Below are 15967 nucleotides of genomic sequence, written 5' to 3' on the forward strand. Positions count from 1 at the left end.
TATATCTACCAAGCATGGCATCCACAGGGAGAGCTTGTGTGGAAACACCTGAGCTTTAACCTGGCATCTCGACTTCATTTCCCTTTCACAAGGGAGAACAACTCATCGCAGGAATATCCATCCATAGAATATAAACCATAACACAAGATGAGCCTCTTCTTAATAAATATACCCACTCCTTGTTTTAGTCTTACGTAACACATCAGCCTTGAACAGTGTCTGATCAATGACATGTTTTATTAGTCCCAACCCTCTCCTTCATCCCCCTGTTAGACATCAGTTATACCCTCCTCCAAACAGACCCACCGCCAGCCATGCTCACAGCCCATCTGGAGGCTGAAAGCAAAGTAACGGTATAATGACAACAATGATTACACTAAAACCCAATTATTACTACTGTATGGTTAATGACTGTTGATGCTTAATGGACCTGTGTTTTTTGCGAAAGCCTTCAAAATTGTCCCACACCATCTACTGCTAACAGCCTGTTTATCGGCTTTGTCCAATTGGGTGGACCGTCCTTTTCGGTCTGGGCTATCCATTTTGGGGCTCAGATCGCATATCTGGTTTCTAATCATACTGGCTGAAATGTATGGGGGAGAGAGGGGGGTTTGGTGGTGTAGAGATGGCCTCTCAGAGGTAACACAACTCCAGTCATAGGGTGGTTTTGTCATCCTCTGTTCCAGCCCAAATCCAAACTGCCATTATTGTCTGTGTTAATAGGTTTATTAGTCCTGATGACCAGGTGCTCTCAGCCACAGCTCAGCACAGCTCAGAGGCCCATAATGAGACCTGGCTTGGCGAACAGGGCAGAGGATTGCCAGATTGTTGCGTAGCCTGAGCCAGGTTTATCTGGTCTGATCCGGTCTTATCCTGATGAGGTGGCCTGAGAGAGGGGGAAAGAGAAAGAGGGAGAAAGAGAGCGAGATAGAGATAGATTGAGAGGGAGAGAGAAGTGGATTTAAAGCTGGACTTACGAAAAGCAGTGTAGAACTCGTGCAGAGTGAGGTGTCCGTCGTTGTTGTAATCATCGTAGCGGAGCAGGTCCTGCATGGTACACTCCAGCAGACTGTCCTCCAGGTGCTCCTTCATAGAGATCTGGACAGGAGGATGGAAACCATAGACTGATGATTATATTCCATGATTCACATTCTACTTCTGGATATAAACCATGGGACCAAGTCGCATATGACAACTGTCTTCCTTTATTCCCTTAGCGGTCTTCCTTCTTCTCTTAACCTTTATTTTAGCCTTGTTCTATGTTTAATTCCTTTGGGGAAAAGAACAGGTGCAAACTATGCACTTGGTGAGTCTTAAATCTGGCCCCATTCTGTACCATCTATAGAGGGAGGAAGAACCTGTGTGCAGAGCAAGTGAAATACTGCTTTACACACTGAGAGAACTGATGATGACATTTAGTGACATTTCTTTTTATTTCTTTCATTTCTCTGATCTTGGATGGATATCTTCCTAAAACAGAATTTATAAATGTTAAAAATTGAAATGTCTCTTGGCTATGTGTCAAGATTAATATCTGCCAACCATGATTTGATCAGATCTTCAATCAGATCTTTAAAAATGCTGAGATGCGAGAAATAGTTCTTAATGTATTCCACGTCGATCCTGTCTCCTCAAAGTATAAAAGTGCCAAGAATGTGTCCCAAATGGCACTCTGTTCCCTACATAGATCAAAAGTATTGCACTATTATATAGGGAATAGGGTGCCAATTGGGAGGCAGGCAGTCTTTTTTTTGTTTAATGGGACATAAAGTGATTTTTTAAATAGATCATAAACCTACACATCGCTTTAGTATAGAAAGTCACACATTTAATAAAACCATCCTAATTTTCCAATTCAATTTTATAATTAGCAGTGGCTCACCCACGTGTTAAAGCAAAGTTGTTATTCTAAGCTTTTCCGTTTTGTTCAAGATAGTATATACAGTGCATTCGAAAAGTAACGTAACGTAAACGTAACGTAAACAACACTGCTAGCTAGCCAGCTAGCCCCCGATTAGCAGCACTGTAGAAACTATTACACTCAACGGAACGACTTGATTAGTGTAGTGTCAACAACGCAGCCACTGCCAGCTAGCCTACTTTAGCAGTACTGTATCATTTTAATCATTTTAGTCAATAAGACTCTTGCTACGTAAGCTTAACTTTCTGAACATTCGAGACGTGTAGTCCACTTGTCATTCCAATCTCCTTGCATTAGCGTAGCCTTTTCTGTAGCCTGTCAACTATGTGTCTGTCTATCCCTGTTCTCTCCTCTCTGCACAGACCATACAAACGCTCCACACCGCGTGGCCGCGCCCACCCTAATCTGGTGGTCCCAGCGCGTACGACCCACGTGGAGTTCCAGGTCTCCGGTAGCCTCTGGAACTGCCGATCTGCGGCCAACAAGGCAGAATTCATCTCAGCCTATGCCTCCCTCCAGTCCCTTGACTTCTTGGCACTGACGGAAACATGGATCACCACAGATAACACTGCTACTCCTACTGCTCTCTCCTCGTCCGCCCACGTGTTCTCGCACACCCCGAGAGCTTCTGGTCAGCGGGGTGGTGGCACCGGGATCCTCATCTCTCCCAAGTGGTCTTTCTCTCTTTCTCCCTTACCCATCTGTCTATCGCCTCCTTTGAATTCCATGCTGTCACAGTTACCAGCCCTTTCAAGCTTAACATCCTTATCATTTATCGCCCTCCAGGTTCCCTCTGAGAGTTCATCAATGAGCTTGATGCCTTGATAAGCTCCTTTCCTGAGGACGGCTCACCTCTCACAGTTCTGGGCGACTTTAACCTCCCCACGTCTACCTTTGACTCATTCCTCTCTGCCTCCTTCTTTCCACTCCTCTCCTCTTTTGACCTCACCCTCTCACCTTCCCCCTACTCACAAGGCAGGCAATACGCTTGACCTCATCTTTACTAGATGCTGTTCTTCCACTAACCTCATTGCAACTCCCCTCCAAGTCTCCGACCACTACCTTGTATCCTTTTCCCTCTCGCTCTCATCCAACACTTCCCACACTGCCCCTACTCGGATGGTATCGCGCCGTCCCAACCTTCGCTCTCTCTCCCCCGCTACTCTCTCCTCTTCCATCCTATCATCTCTTCCCTCTGCTCAAACTTTCTCCAACCTATCTCCTGATTCTGCCTCCTCAACCCTCCTCTCCTCCCTTACTGCATCCTTTGACTCCCTATGTCCCCTATCCTCCAGGCCGGCTCGGTCCTCCCCTCCCGCTCCGTGGCTCGACGACTCCTTGCGAGCTCACAGAACAGGGCTCCGGGCAGCCGAGCGGAAATGGAGGAAAACTCGCCTCCCTGCGGACCTGGCATCCTTTCACTCCCTCCTCTCTACATTTTCCTCCTCTGTCTCTGCTGCTAAAGCCACTTTCTACCATTCTAAATTCCAAGCATCTGCCTCTAACCCTAGGAAGCTCTTTGCCACCTTCTCCTCCCTCCTGAATCCTCCCCCCCTCCTCCCTCTCTGCAGATGACTTCGTCAACCATTTTGAAAATAAGGTCGACGACATCCGATCCTCGTTTGCTAAGTCAAACGACACCGCTGGTTCTGCTCACACTGCCCTACCCTATGCTCTGACCACTTTCTCCCCTCTCTCTCCAGATGAAATCTCTCGTCTTGTGACGGCCGGCCGCCCAACAACCTGCCCGCTTGACCCTATCCCCTCCTCTCTTCTCCAGACCATTTCCGGAGACCTTCTCCCTTACCTCACCTCGCTCATCAACTCATCCCTGACCGCTGGCTACGTCCCTCCCGTCTTCAAGAGAGCGAGAGTTGCACCCCTTCTGAAAAAACCTACACTCGATCCCTCCGATATCAACAACTACAGACCAGTATCCCTTCTCTCTTTTCTCTCCAAAACTCTTGAGCGTGCCGTCCTTGGCCAGCTCTACCGCTATCTCTCTCAGAATGACCTTCTTGATCCAAATCAGTCAGGTTTCAAGACTAGTCATTCAACTGAGACTGCTCTTCTCTGTATCACGGAGGCGCTCCGCACTGCTAAAGCTAACTCTCTCTCCTCTGCTCTCATCCTTCTAGACCTATCGGCTGCCTTCGATACTGTGAACCATCAGATCCTCCTCTCCACCCTCTCCGAGTTGGGCATCTCCGGCGCGGCCCACGCTTGGATTGCGTCCTACCTGACAGGTCGCTCCTACCAGGTGGCGTGGCGAGAATCTGTCTCCTCACCACGCGCTCTCACCACTGGTGTCCCCCAGGGCTCTGTTCTAGGCCCTCTCTTATTCTCGCTATACACCAAGTCACTTGGCTCTGTCATAACCTCACATGGTCTCTCCTATCATTGCTATGCAGACGACACACAATTAATCTTCTCCTTTCCCCCTTCTGATGACCAGGTGGCGAATCGCATCTCTGCATGTCTGGCAGACATATCAGTGTGGATGACGGATCATCACCTCAAGCTGAACCTCAGCAAGACGGAGCTCCTCTTCCTCCCGGGAAGGACTGCCCGTTCCATGATCTCGCCATCACGGTTGACAACTCCATTGTGTCCTCCTCCCAGAGCGCTAAGAACCTTGGCGTGATCCTGGACAACACCCTGACGTTCTCAACTAACATCAAGGCGGTGTCCCGTTCCTGTAGGTTCATGCTCTACAACATCCGCAGAGTACGACCCTGCCTCACACAGGAAGCGGCGCAGGTCCTAATCCAGGCACTTGTCATCTCCCGTCTTGATTACTGCAACTCGCTGATGGCTGGGCTCCCTGCCTGTGCCATTAAACCCCTACAACTCATCCAGAACGCCGCAGCCCGTCTGGTGTTCAACCTTCCCAAGTTCTCTCACGTCACCCCGCTCCTCCGCTCTCTCCACTGGCTTCCAGTTGAAGCTCGCATCCGCTACAAGACCATGGTGCTTGCCTACGGAGCTGTGAGGGGAACGGCACCTCAGTACCACCAGGCTCTGATCAGGCCCTACACCCAAACAAGGGCACTGCGTTCATCCACCTCTGGCCTGCTCGCCTCCCTACCACTGAGGAAGTACAGTTCCCGCTCAGCCCAGTCAAAACTGTTCGCTGCTCTGGCCCCCCAATGGTGGAACAAACTCCCTCACGACGCCAGGACAGCGGAGTCAATCACCACCTTCCGGAGACACCTGAAACCCCACCTCTTCAAGGAATACCTAGGATAGGGTAAGTAAGGGTAAGTAATCCTTCTCACCCCCCCCCCTCCCCCAAAAAAAAGATTTAGATGCAAGTGGCTGTTCCACTGGATGTCATAAGGTGTATGCACCAATTTGTAAGTCGCTCTGGATAAGAGCGTCTGCTAAATGACTTAAATGTAAATGTAAATGTAAGTATTCAGACCCCTTGACAGTTTTCACATTTTGTTACGTTATGGCCTTACTCTAAAAATGATTTTAAAAAACATTTTCTCTCATCAATCTACACACAATACCTTATAATGACTAAGCGAAAACAGGTTTTTAGAAATGTTTGCAAATGTATTAAATATAAAAAACAGAAATACCTTATTTACATAAGTAGTCAGACCCTTAGCTATGAGACTCGAAATTGAGCTCAGGTGCATCCTGTTTCAATTGATCATCCTTGAGATAATATAATAATAATAATATAATAATAATATTATAGAGATATTTCTATAACTTGATAGAGTCCACATGTGGTAAATTCCATTGATTGGACATGATTTTGAAAGGCACACACCTGTCTATATAAGATCCCATTGTTGAGAGTGCATGTCAGAGCAGAAACCCAGCAACGAGGTTGAAGGAATTGTGTCGAGGCACAGATCTGGGGAAGGGTACCAAAAAATGTTTGCAGCATTGAAAGTCCCAAAGAACACAGTGGCCTCCATCATTCTTAAATGGAAGAGGTTTGGAACCAATAACTAAGAAATTGGGGGAGAAGGGACTTGGTCGGGGATGTGACCAAGAATCAGATGGGCTCTCTCACACACCTTCAGAGTTCCTCTGTTGAGATGGGAGAACCTTCCGGAAGGCCAACCATCTCTGCAGCACTCCACCAATCAGGCCTTTATAGTAGAGTGGCCAGACGGAAGCCAGTCCTCAGTAAAAGGCACATGACAGCCCATTTGGAGGTTGCTAAAAGGCACCTAAAGAAATCTTAGACCATGAGAAGTGAGATTCTCTGGTCTGATGAAACCAATATTGAACTCTTTGGACTGAATGCCAAGCGTCACATCTGGATGAAACCTGGCACCATCCCTATGGTGAAGCATGGTGGTGGCAGCGTCATGCTGTGGGGATGTTTTTCAGCGCCAGGGACTGGGAGACTAGTCAGTATCAAGGGAAAGATGAATGGAGCAAAGTACAGAGAGATCCTTGATGAAGACCTGCTCCAGAGCGCTCAGGACCTAAGACTGGGGCAAAGGTTAATCTTCCAACAGGACAATGACCCTAAGCACACAGCCAAGACAACGCAGGAGTGGCTTCTGGACACTTGAGTGGCTTCGGGACACGTCTCTGAATGTCCTTGAGTGGCCCAGAGCCCTGACTTGAACCTGATCTAAAATTTTTGGAGAAACCTGAAAATGTGCAGCGATACTCCCCATCCAACCTGACAGAGCTTGAGAGGATCTGCAGAGAAGAATGGGAGAAATTCCCCAAATATACTGTAGGTGTGCCAAGCTTGTAGTGTCATACTCAAGAAAAATCGAGGCTGTAATCACTGCCAAAGGTGCTTTAACAAAGTACTGAGTAAAGGGTCTAAATACTTATGTAAATGTAATATTTTGGTTTTGTATTTTTAATAAATTAGCAAAAATGTCTATAAACATGTTTTTGCTATGTAATTATGGGGTGTTGTGTGTAGATTGGTGAGAAAAAAAAGAATTGAATACATTTTAGAATAAAGCTGTAACATAACAAAATGTGTAAAAAGTGAAGTGGTCTGAATACTTTCTGAATGCACCGTAGGCTATGATCACTTACAGATCACCTACTCATTGGTCTAAAACATTTCCACAGGTCACAATTTGAATTATACCATTATCATTTTGTAATTCATTTTGAACGATAGCATTGTGTTGAGAGAGAACAAGAGGTTCACCCTAACCTTTCTCAAAGAAAGGTAATTAACCAACTCTAACTACGTTTTGTTTCATTAAGTAGGCTGAACTGGTCCCATTGGGCCCTGGTCAAAAGTAGGGAATAGTAGAAGTACTAATCACCCATGGGTGGAGATTCATCCAAAAACACCAGTCAGTGTGGCCCTGATGCCCACCGTAATCTAATTCTCTGAGAAGTACACACCTGTGCCAACTCGTCACTGCTCAGACGGCCGTCCTGGTCCACGTCCAGGTACTTAAACATGGTGTCCACCAGGGCTCTCTTCTGGTCCATGTCTCTCAATGTGTTCCTGTCCCCGCCGGTTAGGCCTTTAGGCTGCATATCCAGCAGCATACTCTTCAGCTTGTTGTACTCCGCCATGGTGCACGTATCCCCTATAAAAACACAACACAGACTTTCAATTAACCTCATTAGGTTACAATGACCTTACTGCTGCAGGACTAATTGACTTTGGAGGATGGTTAAGTGTGTAAGAGTGTGTGTGTGTGTGTGTGTGTGTGTGTGTGTGTGTGTGTGTGTGTGTGTGTGTGTGTGTGTGTGTGTGTGTGTGTGTGTGTGTGTGTGTGTGTGTGTGTGTGTGTGTGTGTGTGTGTGTGTGTGTGTGTGTGTGTGTGTAAGCTTGTTTCTGTACGAGCTGCAGTGTGCCTGTGTATCTGCTTGCATAATATGTTTGCAGGGGGTCCAATTAATTATATTTAATCTTCCAATCCACATGAAAACAAAAGGTAAACAGTCTCGTTGAGATACATTTGATGGTTTTGTCCTATTTCACTTGCTGAGGGATTAACACCCATGTTTCAAACACAGCATCAAATCCTGCCTGGTGTGTTTCCTTGCCCCCTGATGAATATGTACAGAGGAATGGAGGAGCCTAGATTAAACAAGTGAAGCTGAGAGTGTGTTTATTCCTTACTTAAAGTTATGCAAACACAGGCCACCCACTGCGTGCCTCTTTAGGACTTAATATGAATGGAGAGCATCGCTCGGCTCCCCCTTCCCTCCTCTTCCCTCCATCAACTTAGTCCTTCCCTCCTCCAACTCAGCTGCCTATGATAGTTGACAGGAGGTTGGAGAGGTGCCTGTGCATCTCTGCCAAGTGATGAGCGCACAAAATATTAAAAGCTCATTGATATGAAGTCATTAGAAAATGTCCCCTGATCGCTGCAAAGAGCCATACCCTTTCCGGCGAGGAGAAGAGATGGATTGCAATGCCTAATTCAGATTATAAACTGGGTGGTTCGAGCCCTGAATGCTGATTGGCTGACATCTGTGGTATATCAGACCATATACCACGGGTATGACAAAACATTTATTCTTACTGCTCTAATTACGTTGGTAATCAGTTAATAATAGCAATAAGGCACCTCGGGGGTTTGTGATTCATGGCTAGTATACCATGGCTAAGGGTTGTGTCAAGGCACTCCGCGTTGTCTAAGAACAGCCCTTAGCCGTGGTATATTGCCATATACCAAACCCCCTCTGGCCTTATTGCTTAAGTAGACTTCAACATCAATTAATGACGTCCAGAGCGTCCAGCCTGCAGGCCCCCTGGTTCCCCCACAGCAGTACTGATTCCCCAACATCATATCTGTTAACCTTCCTGTCACTTCTACAAGCTCATCCAGAGTTCTGTTAAAGGGACAATCAGCAGTTGCTACATCCATTTTTGGACTTAGATTAATGATATGATTCTTGAAGATTATAACTCATGAGCTTAGTTTAACTGTCGTATCCTATCAGAACCTATAATATAAGCTTGCTTTACTTCAATGTTTGTAAACAAACACTATATATCCTCAAAACATGGTTAAAACTATACTTTTTATATCATTGATGGTCAGTCCTTGCGTCCATTGTTCTGTCTATGAATTTGAGAGCGATTACATTTCTCCAGCCTTATCCGGCAGCTTTTTACACGCAACTACCAATTGCCGCTTTAAGGCTCTAGAAAGAAGAAATGTCTCCTACATTGCTTTTTGGTGACACACAGAGGCCTGATGACTAAATGATGTTCCTTTCTTCTTCAGGACATGACCGACCCAAACAAACCAGACCTTTACGGGCACTATTTTGCCTACCCTGTATTGTCTGTTTGAGCAAAACTTGTGCCGTTGAAAAGACCCGCCGCTGGCACTGCTCTGGTGCTTGCCATTAGCATGACATGGGGTCAATGCACCAGCCCTTTCTCTTCTCCTGCATTCAGTGGCTGATCAATCATTGATGAACCTGCCAGGAAGATGGGGAGGGATTGTATTTTCAAGTTTTGAAATCCGGTAATGAAATACATCTATGAAGGTGGCGGTGTGAGGAGAAAGGTCAATGGTGATACGGGATAAGTTGTTATGACACGCCATTAATCCAGGATCCTCAATTATCTCCTCGCTTTTTTCAGGGAATAGATCTCATGACCTTTCACAGACAACCGGGCCATCTGCAGCGGTCCACGGTATGCAAGAGGCAATCATGTCAAAGTCTCGGCTAAATCCCTGTTCAACGTTATTCCTTCTGGGGGGATGGAATGTGCCACGGAACAGACACCAGGGATCATCACATATTCAGTCATCATCGCTGCTTTCAAAGGAAATGAAAATCAAGGACTGCAAATCAGCGATTTACATTGTTTTCTTTATCCATTTGTTGAGATGAATGTCCTTATTTTCCCCAGTGATGCTCAGTGATGTCCCCTGTATGTCCTAGCAATAACTATTTCTCATTCTGCTGAACCCAGCAGCTAAGGAATCAGACTATCTTACAGTATATCCTCCTGTCGCTGAACTTGTACTGACTGTACTTGGGGCTGAAATTCACTTTACTGCCTGGTTGAAATGTTAGCTGCTTAAGTGAGCGATCCGAACCTGATGTCAATGTCCGGGAGACAACACCCAGTGCAATTCTGCTGTTCAACCGAGAACAACCTCAGTGCTCCCTTTTTCTAATGTCAGGAAGAAGAAGAAGAAGAAACTAGCCACCATGCTGCTACAGGGACAATGTGTGAACTGGTCAACTACATTTACAAGGATAAATTAGAATATATAGCGCAGATACACTGAACAAAAGAAGAGAGTATCTAATCGAGCTATTAAAAATGACAAAAATAAAAGAGTAGGTGTCTGAAGGCCTCCTTAAATCTGTTCTGATTCGGAAGTATCAGACACAAACGAGTAAAAGCATATATGGAACCTTACCACAATGCCTCAAGGGCGTGAGTAGTGCTCCTGTTTGATTTATGATAGCTTGACCTCCATGGGCTGAGATGATTGGGTTATTTATCGCCATGCCGTCTGTGTCCTGCTAACGCAGAAAGATTGACTTCCCTCTTCGGTAATTATGGAGATGATAGATAGATAGATACTTTCCTCACTCCACTTGAGCGACATCAGGTCAGAAGTCATCGTCTTTGTCCCAAATAGCATCCTAGTCCTTGTGTGGTGCACCACTGTTGACCAGAGTTCTATGGGCCCTGGTCAAAAGTAATCCACTAAATATAGAATAAGGTGCAATTTGGGATGCAGACGGTGAATCAATGCCTGGTCAGGGGTCCTTTGAGAGTTATATGTTGCATGGACATTGCCCTCTTTGAGACATGAGCCAATTAAATACTTGCCCGTTTAATTTAGACATAAGTTCTCACAGGGATAGCCTATAACTATCGCCCAAAGCCAACTAAAGTAGCCTGCGATGCAGCATCTAACGGCAGCCACATACTGTACTGTAATAGAGAAAACTTTACTTCTGTCTCAATCTGCCAGGGTAAATCAAGTACATGTAGTCAAAAGACAAATCAACAACACAGAGACCACTTAAAAACCCCATCTCTCTATTCAACCCAACTCAACAAATACATCATCTATGCTGTCACACATCTGGAAGAATGTGACTGTAGTGAAACGGAATGTTTGCCATAAGAGCTCTGCCAAGGGAAAACTAGAGCTTTTGTATTGTGGCAATTGTGACAACAATCTGTGTTTATTACAAGAACAAGCCAGAAGGAATGGCAAGCTACATAAGAGAAACAATCAATGTTCCAAGCACGTCTTGAGATCCCAGTCTTCATATTATTTAAGTGGTGGATGTGGCATGGTGTCATGCATTAAGTATTGCCATTGACAGAATGCCTCAGAATGCACCTAGCCCAATAACTCAACCATATAAAGCCTATATTCTCAATGTTTCACCAGCTAATAGATGTTTACTTCTATTGGTGTTTCTTGAATGAACCCATGCTCTGAAAAATCAATCAACTCCCAATAGCAATGCCATCTTGGGTAGCAGGATGCCCAGCAACTCTCAACTTGGACAGTTTAATCTATAGTGATAGCTCAGGGATAGTATATCATATTATATTGTTTTTAGATCAGTGCCAAGGATTCTGAGGACAGTAGTTTAACAGCCATTGAGAAGTAATCTCAATCGTTCTCCCAACATTTTTGTCATGTCTCACATTTCCAAATGATGCCATTATATTAGCTGAGTAAAGACATCCAGTCTCCCCCATATGTACTGCAGTCAGGAGGTGTGTGTGCTTGGCAAACATTATCTGACTTACTGCACCTTGGGACAGGCTAAATGAGAACTTGTTGCAACATGAGAGGTATTGGCAAAGCAGTGAAGGAGAAATACTATAGGAGGACTGCTATGGAAACCTTCCGTGCTCAAACCACACATCGGTACTATATATGCTAGCTGCACCTCCCTCTCTATCTCTGCATTCTCACAGTTTTAAAGTACATGTGTATATACTATTTTGTGGAGTAACACCTGTTAAACTTCCAAGATCAAAACGCACCTTTGGAGATATAAAACAGGAATATCCTGAATTGGGATCATCTAAAATGTGTGGAAAAACTATCACTTCCCACTGGGCACATCATGTCATTTCAACATAGATAATTAGGTAATATTTGGTTGAGATGTTGATCAATGAGATTACCACCTATATTCACCCACTCAAAAAGACAGCAAAAAGTTAGTTGAATTTCCAATGTGTCACGACTACCGCCGAAGTTGGCTCCCCTGCCTGGCCGCGGTCGTCGTCACCGTCCTACTAGCCACTACCGATCCCTTTTTCGTTTGTCTGTTGGTTTTGTCTTATTAGTTTCACCTGTGTGTATTTTAGTTTAATTAGCGTCCTTATATATATAGTAGGTTGTCCCGCCCTTATTTTGTGCGGGATTGTTTTTTGTTACTCTGTTGTATGGTGGTGTGACCGTTTTTGTGTGCCGGAGAATAAATTGACATTCTACTGAACCCTGCTCTCTGCACCTGATTCCACCCACCACTCCTAGTAAATTGTGACACTATGTTTTCAACCTTCCAAAAGCACAACCAAATTCCAATGGCAAACAATGTCAGATATTTGGTTAAATTGTTAATCCAAATGTCTATCACTGCGCTTTAACAATGTAAAAGCAAAGCAAAGTTCACATAGGAATACAATTTTAGATATTTTGTTTATTTCCTGAAGAGCTACCCTCCTGTAGGTTTTCGCTCCAACCCTTGTTGCAACTTAACCTGATTTAACTAAATAAAATCAAGTCAAACTTTAAATGCACTTCAAATAAACTGTTAAACCTATTCTTTAACTTAGATTTTTGGTTGAGATGGAGATGTAAATCCAACATTCATTTTCAGACTAACTGGAATTAAAGCCCGATTAAAGTCAGTGGTACAGTTGGAACTATCCAAACAGAAGATACATCTCCTTCAAATGTTGATATTTGGTTGCGTTAATAACCAAACACAATTCAATATCCCCTTTGAAATATAATAAGCATCCTATTAATGTGTGGCCAAGTTAACAAATGATCGGTTGGATTCAACTAATCCAAAAATAAAAGTTAAAGAATGGGACCCCACTGGGAACACACTGGTTGAATCAACGTTGTTTCCACATAATTTCAACAAAATTACATTGAACCAACTTGGAATAGACGTTGAATTGTCATATGTGCTCAGTGGGACACATTATTGTTACTATTTTGCAACAGGGCAGAAAAGTACTGTAATCAAACTATACAACACCTTTTTCTACTCTACAATAAAGTCTGGTCTAGGACGAGTGTTCATGATGACCTGCAGTGTATTGTGTATTATTGTGTAATAAACAGTCAGGTGACTTTCACAGTCATCTCTTCTATTGTGGCTCCTACACTTTTACCAATGTGTTTCTCAAACACCCAGTCAAATCACCAACCCAATCAAAGCCACAAATAAACCCCACCTGTACATGTAAATAGAGTTGCACTTGCCGTCGCGACATAATAGATTGTTAAAGAAAATAATTGTGAAGCTAGCGCTCAGCTAACAGATTAGGAGTACAAGTGTAGGGCATTGATGACATTTTTAGCATACATTTCTCTGACCACACCTGCAGTGTAAACTACAGTAATCTCCTGGCTTGTCCTGGCTATTGGCTGAGCTAGGACTGCAGACTGCCACCTCAGAGGAACAGAGGGTTTAAATTGCCTGGCTCGCTGCTGGGAACAGCAGCCTCAGTGACCCCCATCCACACTGAGGCCCAGAGACCAATCACAAACAGCCATCATTAGCCTGCTCCGTCACACTGGTGACCTTGTGTGTACCTTTCAGATGCTTGAAAGGGAGATGGAGAAACTACTTCAGAAAGGTACAGAAACTGTGCTGTGTGCAATGTTGCTACTGTAAATTGTACGAGTGTTAATCATTATTTTTTTTCATTTGTCTGCAAACATAGCAACAAGATGAAACATACATAATTAACTGTACAGGAGCTCATCAACTTTTGCCTGGTTGCTTAGACTTAATTAATCACTGTACAGCAGGAAGAGAGAGACAATTAACTATATAAGGGACATTTACAGTAATTGGATGATAGAGTTCAACTTTTGAGAGCAGAACTATAATGACAAAGACTTTTAGAATACTTTCAATAAATGTATAATTAAAAATGACAGCATAAACTACCAAAACTACTCTTCAGCTGTTGATGGACAATGGGTTGCTGTCTCTGAAGTACATATGTACAGATGTAGGATCTTAATTTGAGCCAGTTTTCTACAGTAGGGAAATTATCCTGCCATAACAGAAAATGTTCATTATTATGTGGATTATAATCCGTGAATTGTTTTTGTAAGTGAACATTTCAAAGTGGAAATCAAAAACTCCAGAAGCCTTTTTACACCTCACATATACTACACGTTTTATATTTCCTGCATTGTAGGAAAGTTTTCCTGCAACGGGGTGATCGAATTAAGATCCTACATCTGTAGTATGAGCAGATACCTGACTAGGGAAAAGCATTGCATTCATTTACAATGCAGTGCAAAAAAAGTCACAAAAAAAATAAAAATAAATGAAGGTGAAAGAAAGTATGAAAGGAACAGCCCTTTCATTCTCTCATGACTTCCATAGTCAGAAAGAGAAAGAGAAATGCAATATCTTCCTTTCATCTCAGAGTTTTATCTTTCATCTACCTTACATTTAATCTTTGACTGCTTGCCTTCTAAAAATGAGTCTTCACTGCTGCACTATTTTGTGTTGGAACTCCACGACAGAGAAGACATTTTTCTTATGTAAATGTGGCAGCTTCAACAACTAAGTAACTACCCTTCTGCTCTGAATGTGCAAAGATGACACTGAAATGCAATATCATTATCAGTTATATGAGATACATTTCGACAGGGCTCTTTTTTAAAAAAAGTGTGAGGTACTGTTTAAAAACACTTCACAAAATGTAGATTTGTACTTTTTACAGATGCTTAGATAACAGAAGACTCACATTTCCATATATTTTAGGAAAGGTAGATACAGAGAATGGTGGGAAGTAATTGTCATAGCCTCCATTCTTTACTTGAGTGAATAAATTAGTATAGATATGCTTTGTTTAAAACACATTTTGGCTTTATTCAATTCAATCAAGTAGAGGCCCATTTGATTGTTGCGGGATAGTTCAAGCTTCATGTTTGTAACTCGTATTATGATTCACTTCTAGGTTGGTTTGTTTCATTTCATTTCAAACGAAGGCTAAGTAGTTTGCTGTTTGATTTCCATGTCTCAATCTCCATAACTACACAATTATTGTAACTTTAAACCAAGCTAATTTAAATGTGTGCTTATGAAAAGTGGAAATGACTGTGTATACATGTTCTTCTTTTGCAGATCTATTCAATCATTGTTGTTCTAATTTACAGATAAACAATTACAGAATGATAATGTGTGCTGCTTAACCACACTAACTTGAATGTTTGGTAGCAACTCTCACAAAAGTACAACTCACAAAAAAACATTTCACAATTTTTTTTTCAACCTAGTTAAATCGTGTTCTAAAATGCATGCTCTTCACTTCCTGAAATGACCATACAGTAGTTACCAAATCCAGACACAAGGCCAAGTGCTATGTGTGTTTTCAGTGACCACCAGAGCTTCCATTAGACAGAAACATCTGCCAGTAAACACCAAGTCCCGCTGGTGGCATGGACTTCGCTATTGACCCATGAAACCATTACTCTCTGATGCAACCTTCAAGGGCACTTTTAGAATAAGCTGTTCTTATGACCAGCAATATAGGTTGACTGCACAAACAGCCCTGGGGAGTAGGTGCAATCTTTCTTTCGCCTCACACAGACACAGTAGGCCTATAGAGGGTACAGTATTCTCACTACTGGCTGATATGATGAGTCACCTTCTGCCACGCAAGAATCCTACTTTTAATTGGGGAAAAAATGCCTGAATGTTGGCACTACATTAATGAGCAATGTTTCCTCGTCATAGATTATGTCTCCATTAATTTGAGGGGAAAAGATATCAAACTTTTTTTAAAACTGCACATGCAGACGCTATTGGTTGCCCGGAGGTGAGTTACATTGGTAGCAGTACATTGATATCAAGTCATTAGTGGTT

At 43.4% G+C, this 15967-nt stretch overlaps 1 protein-coding gene across 1 annotated transcript in view; it reads right to left on the reverse strand.

Moving 5' to 3' along the window:
- Positions 1-15967, reverse strand: part of LOC118390648 (follistatin-related protein 4-like) — a 294535-nt gene that overhangs the window by 74607 nt on the left and 203961 nt on the right. The window contains exons 5-6 of the mRNA XM_052529604.1: positions 7274-7464; positions 978-1098 (exon numbers count right to left, since the gene is read on the reverse strand). Coding sequence (XP_052385564.1) covers positions 978-1098; positions 7274-7464 — 312 coding nt within the window. The remainder of the gene's footprint in view (positions 1-977; positions 1099-7273; positions 7465-15967) is intronic.

The sequence above is a fragment of the Oncorhynchus keta genome, chromosome 11 (genome assembly GCF_023373465.1).
Source record: "Oncorhynchus keta strain PuntledgeMale-10-30-2019 chromosome 11, Oket_V2, whole genome shotgun sequence".
NCBI lineage: Eukaryota > Metazoa > Chordata > Actinopteri > Salmoniformes > Salmonidae > Oncorhynchus > Oncorhynchus keta.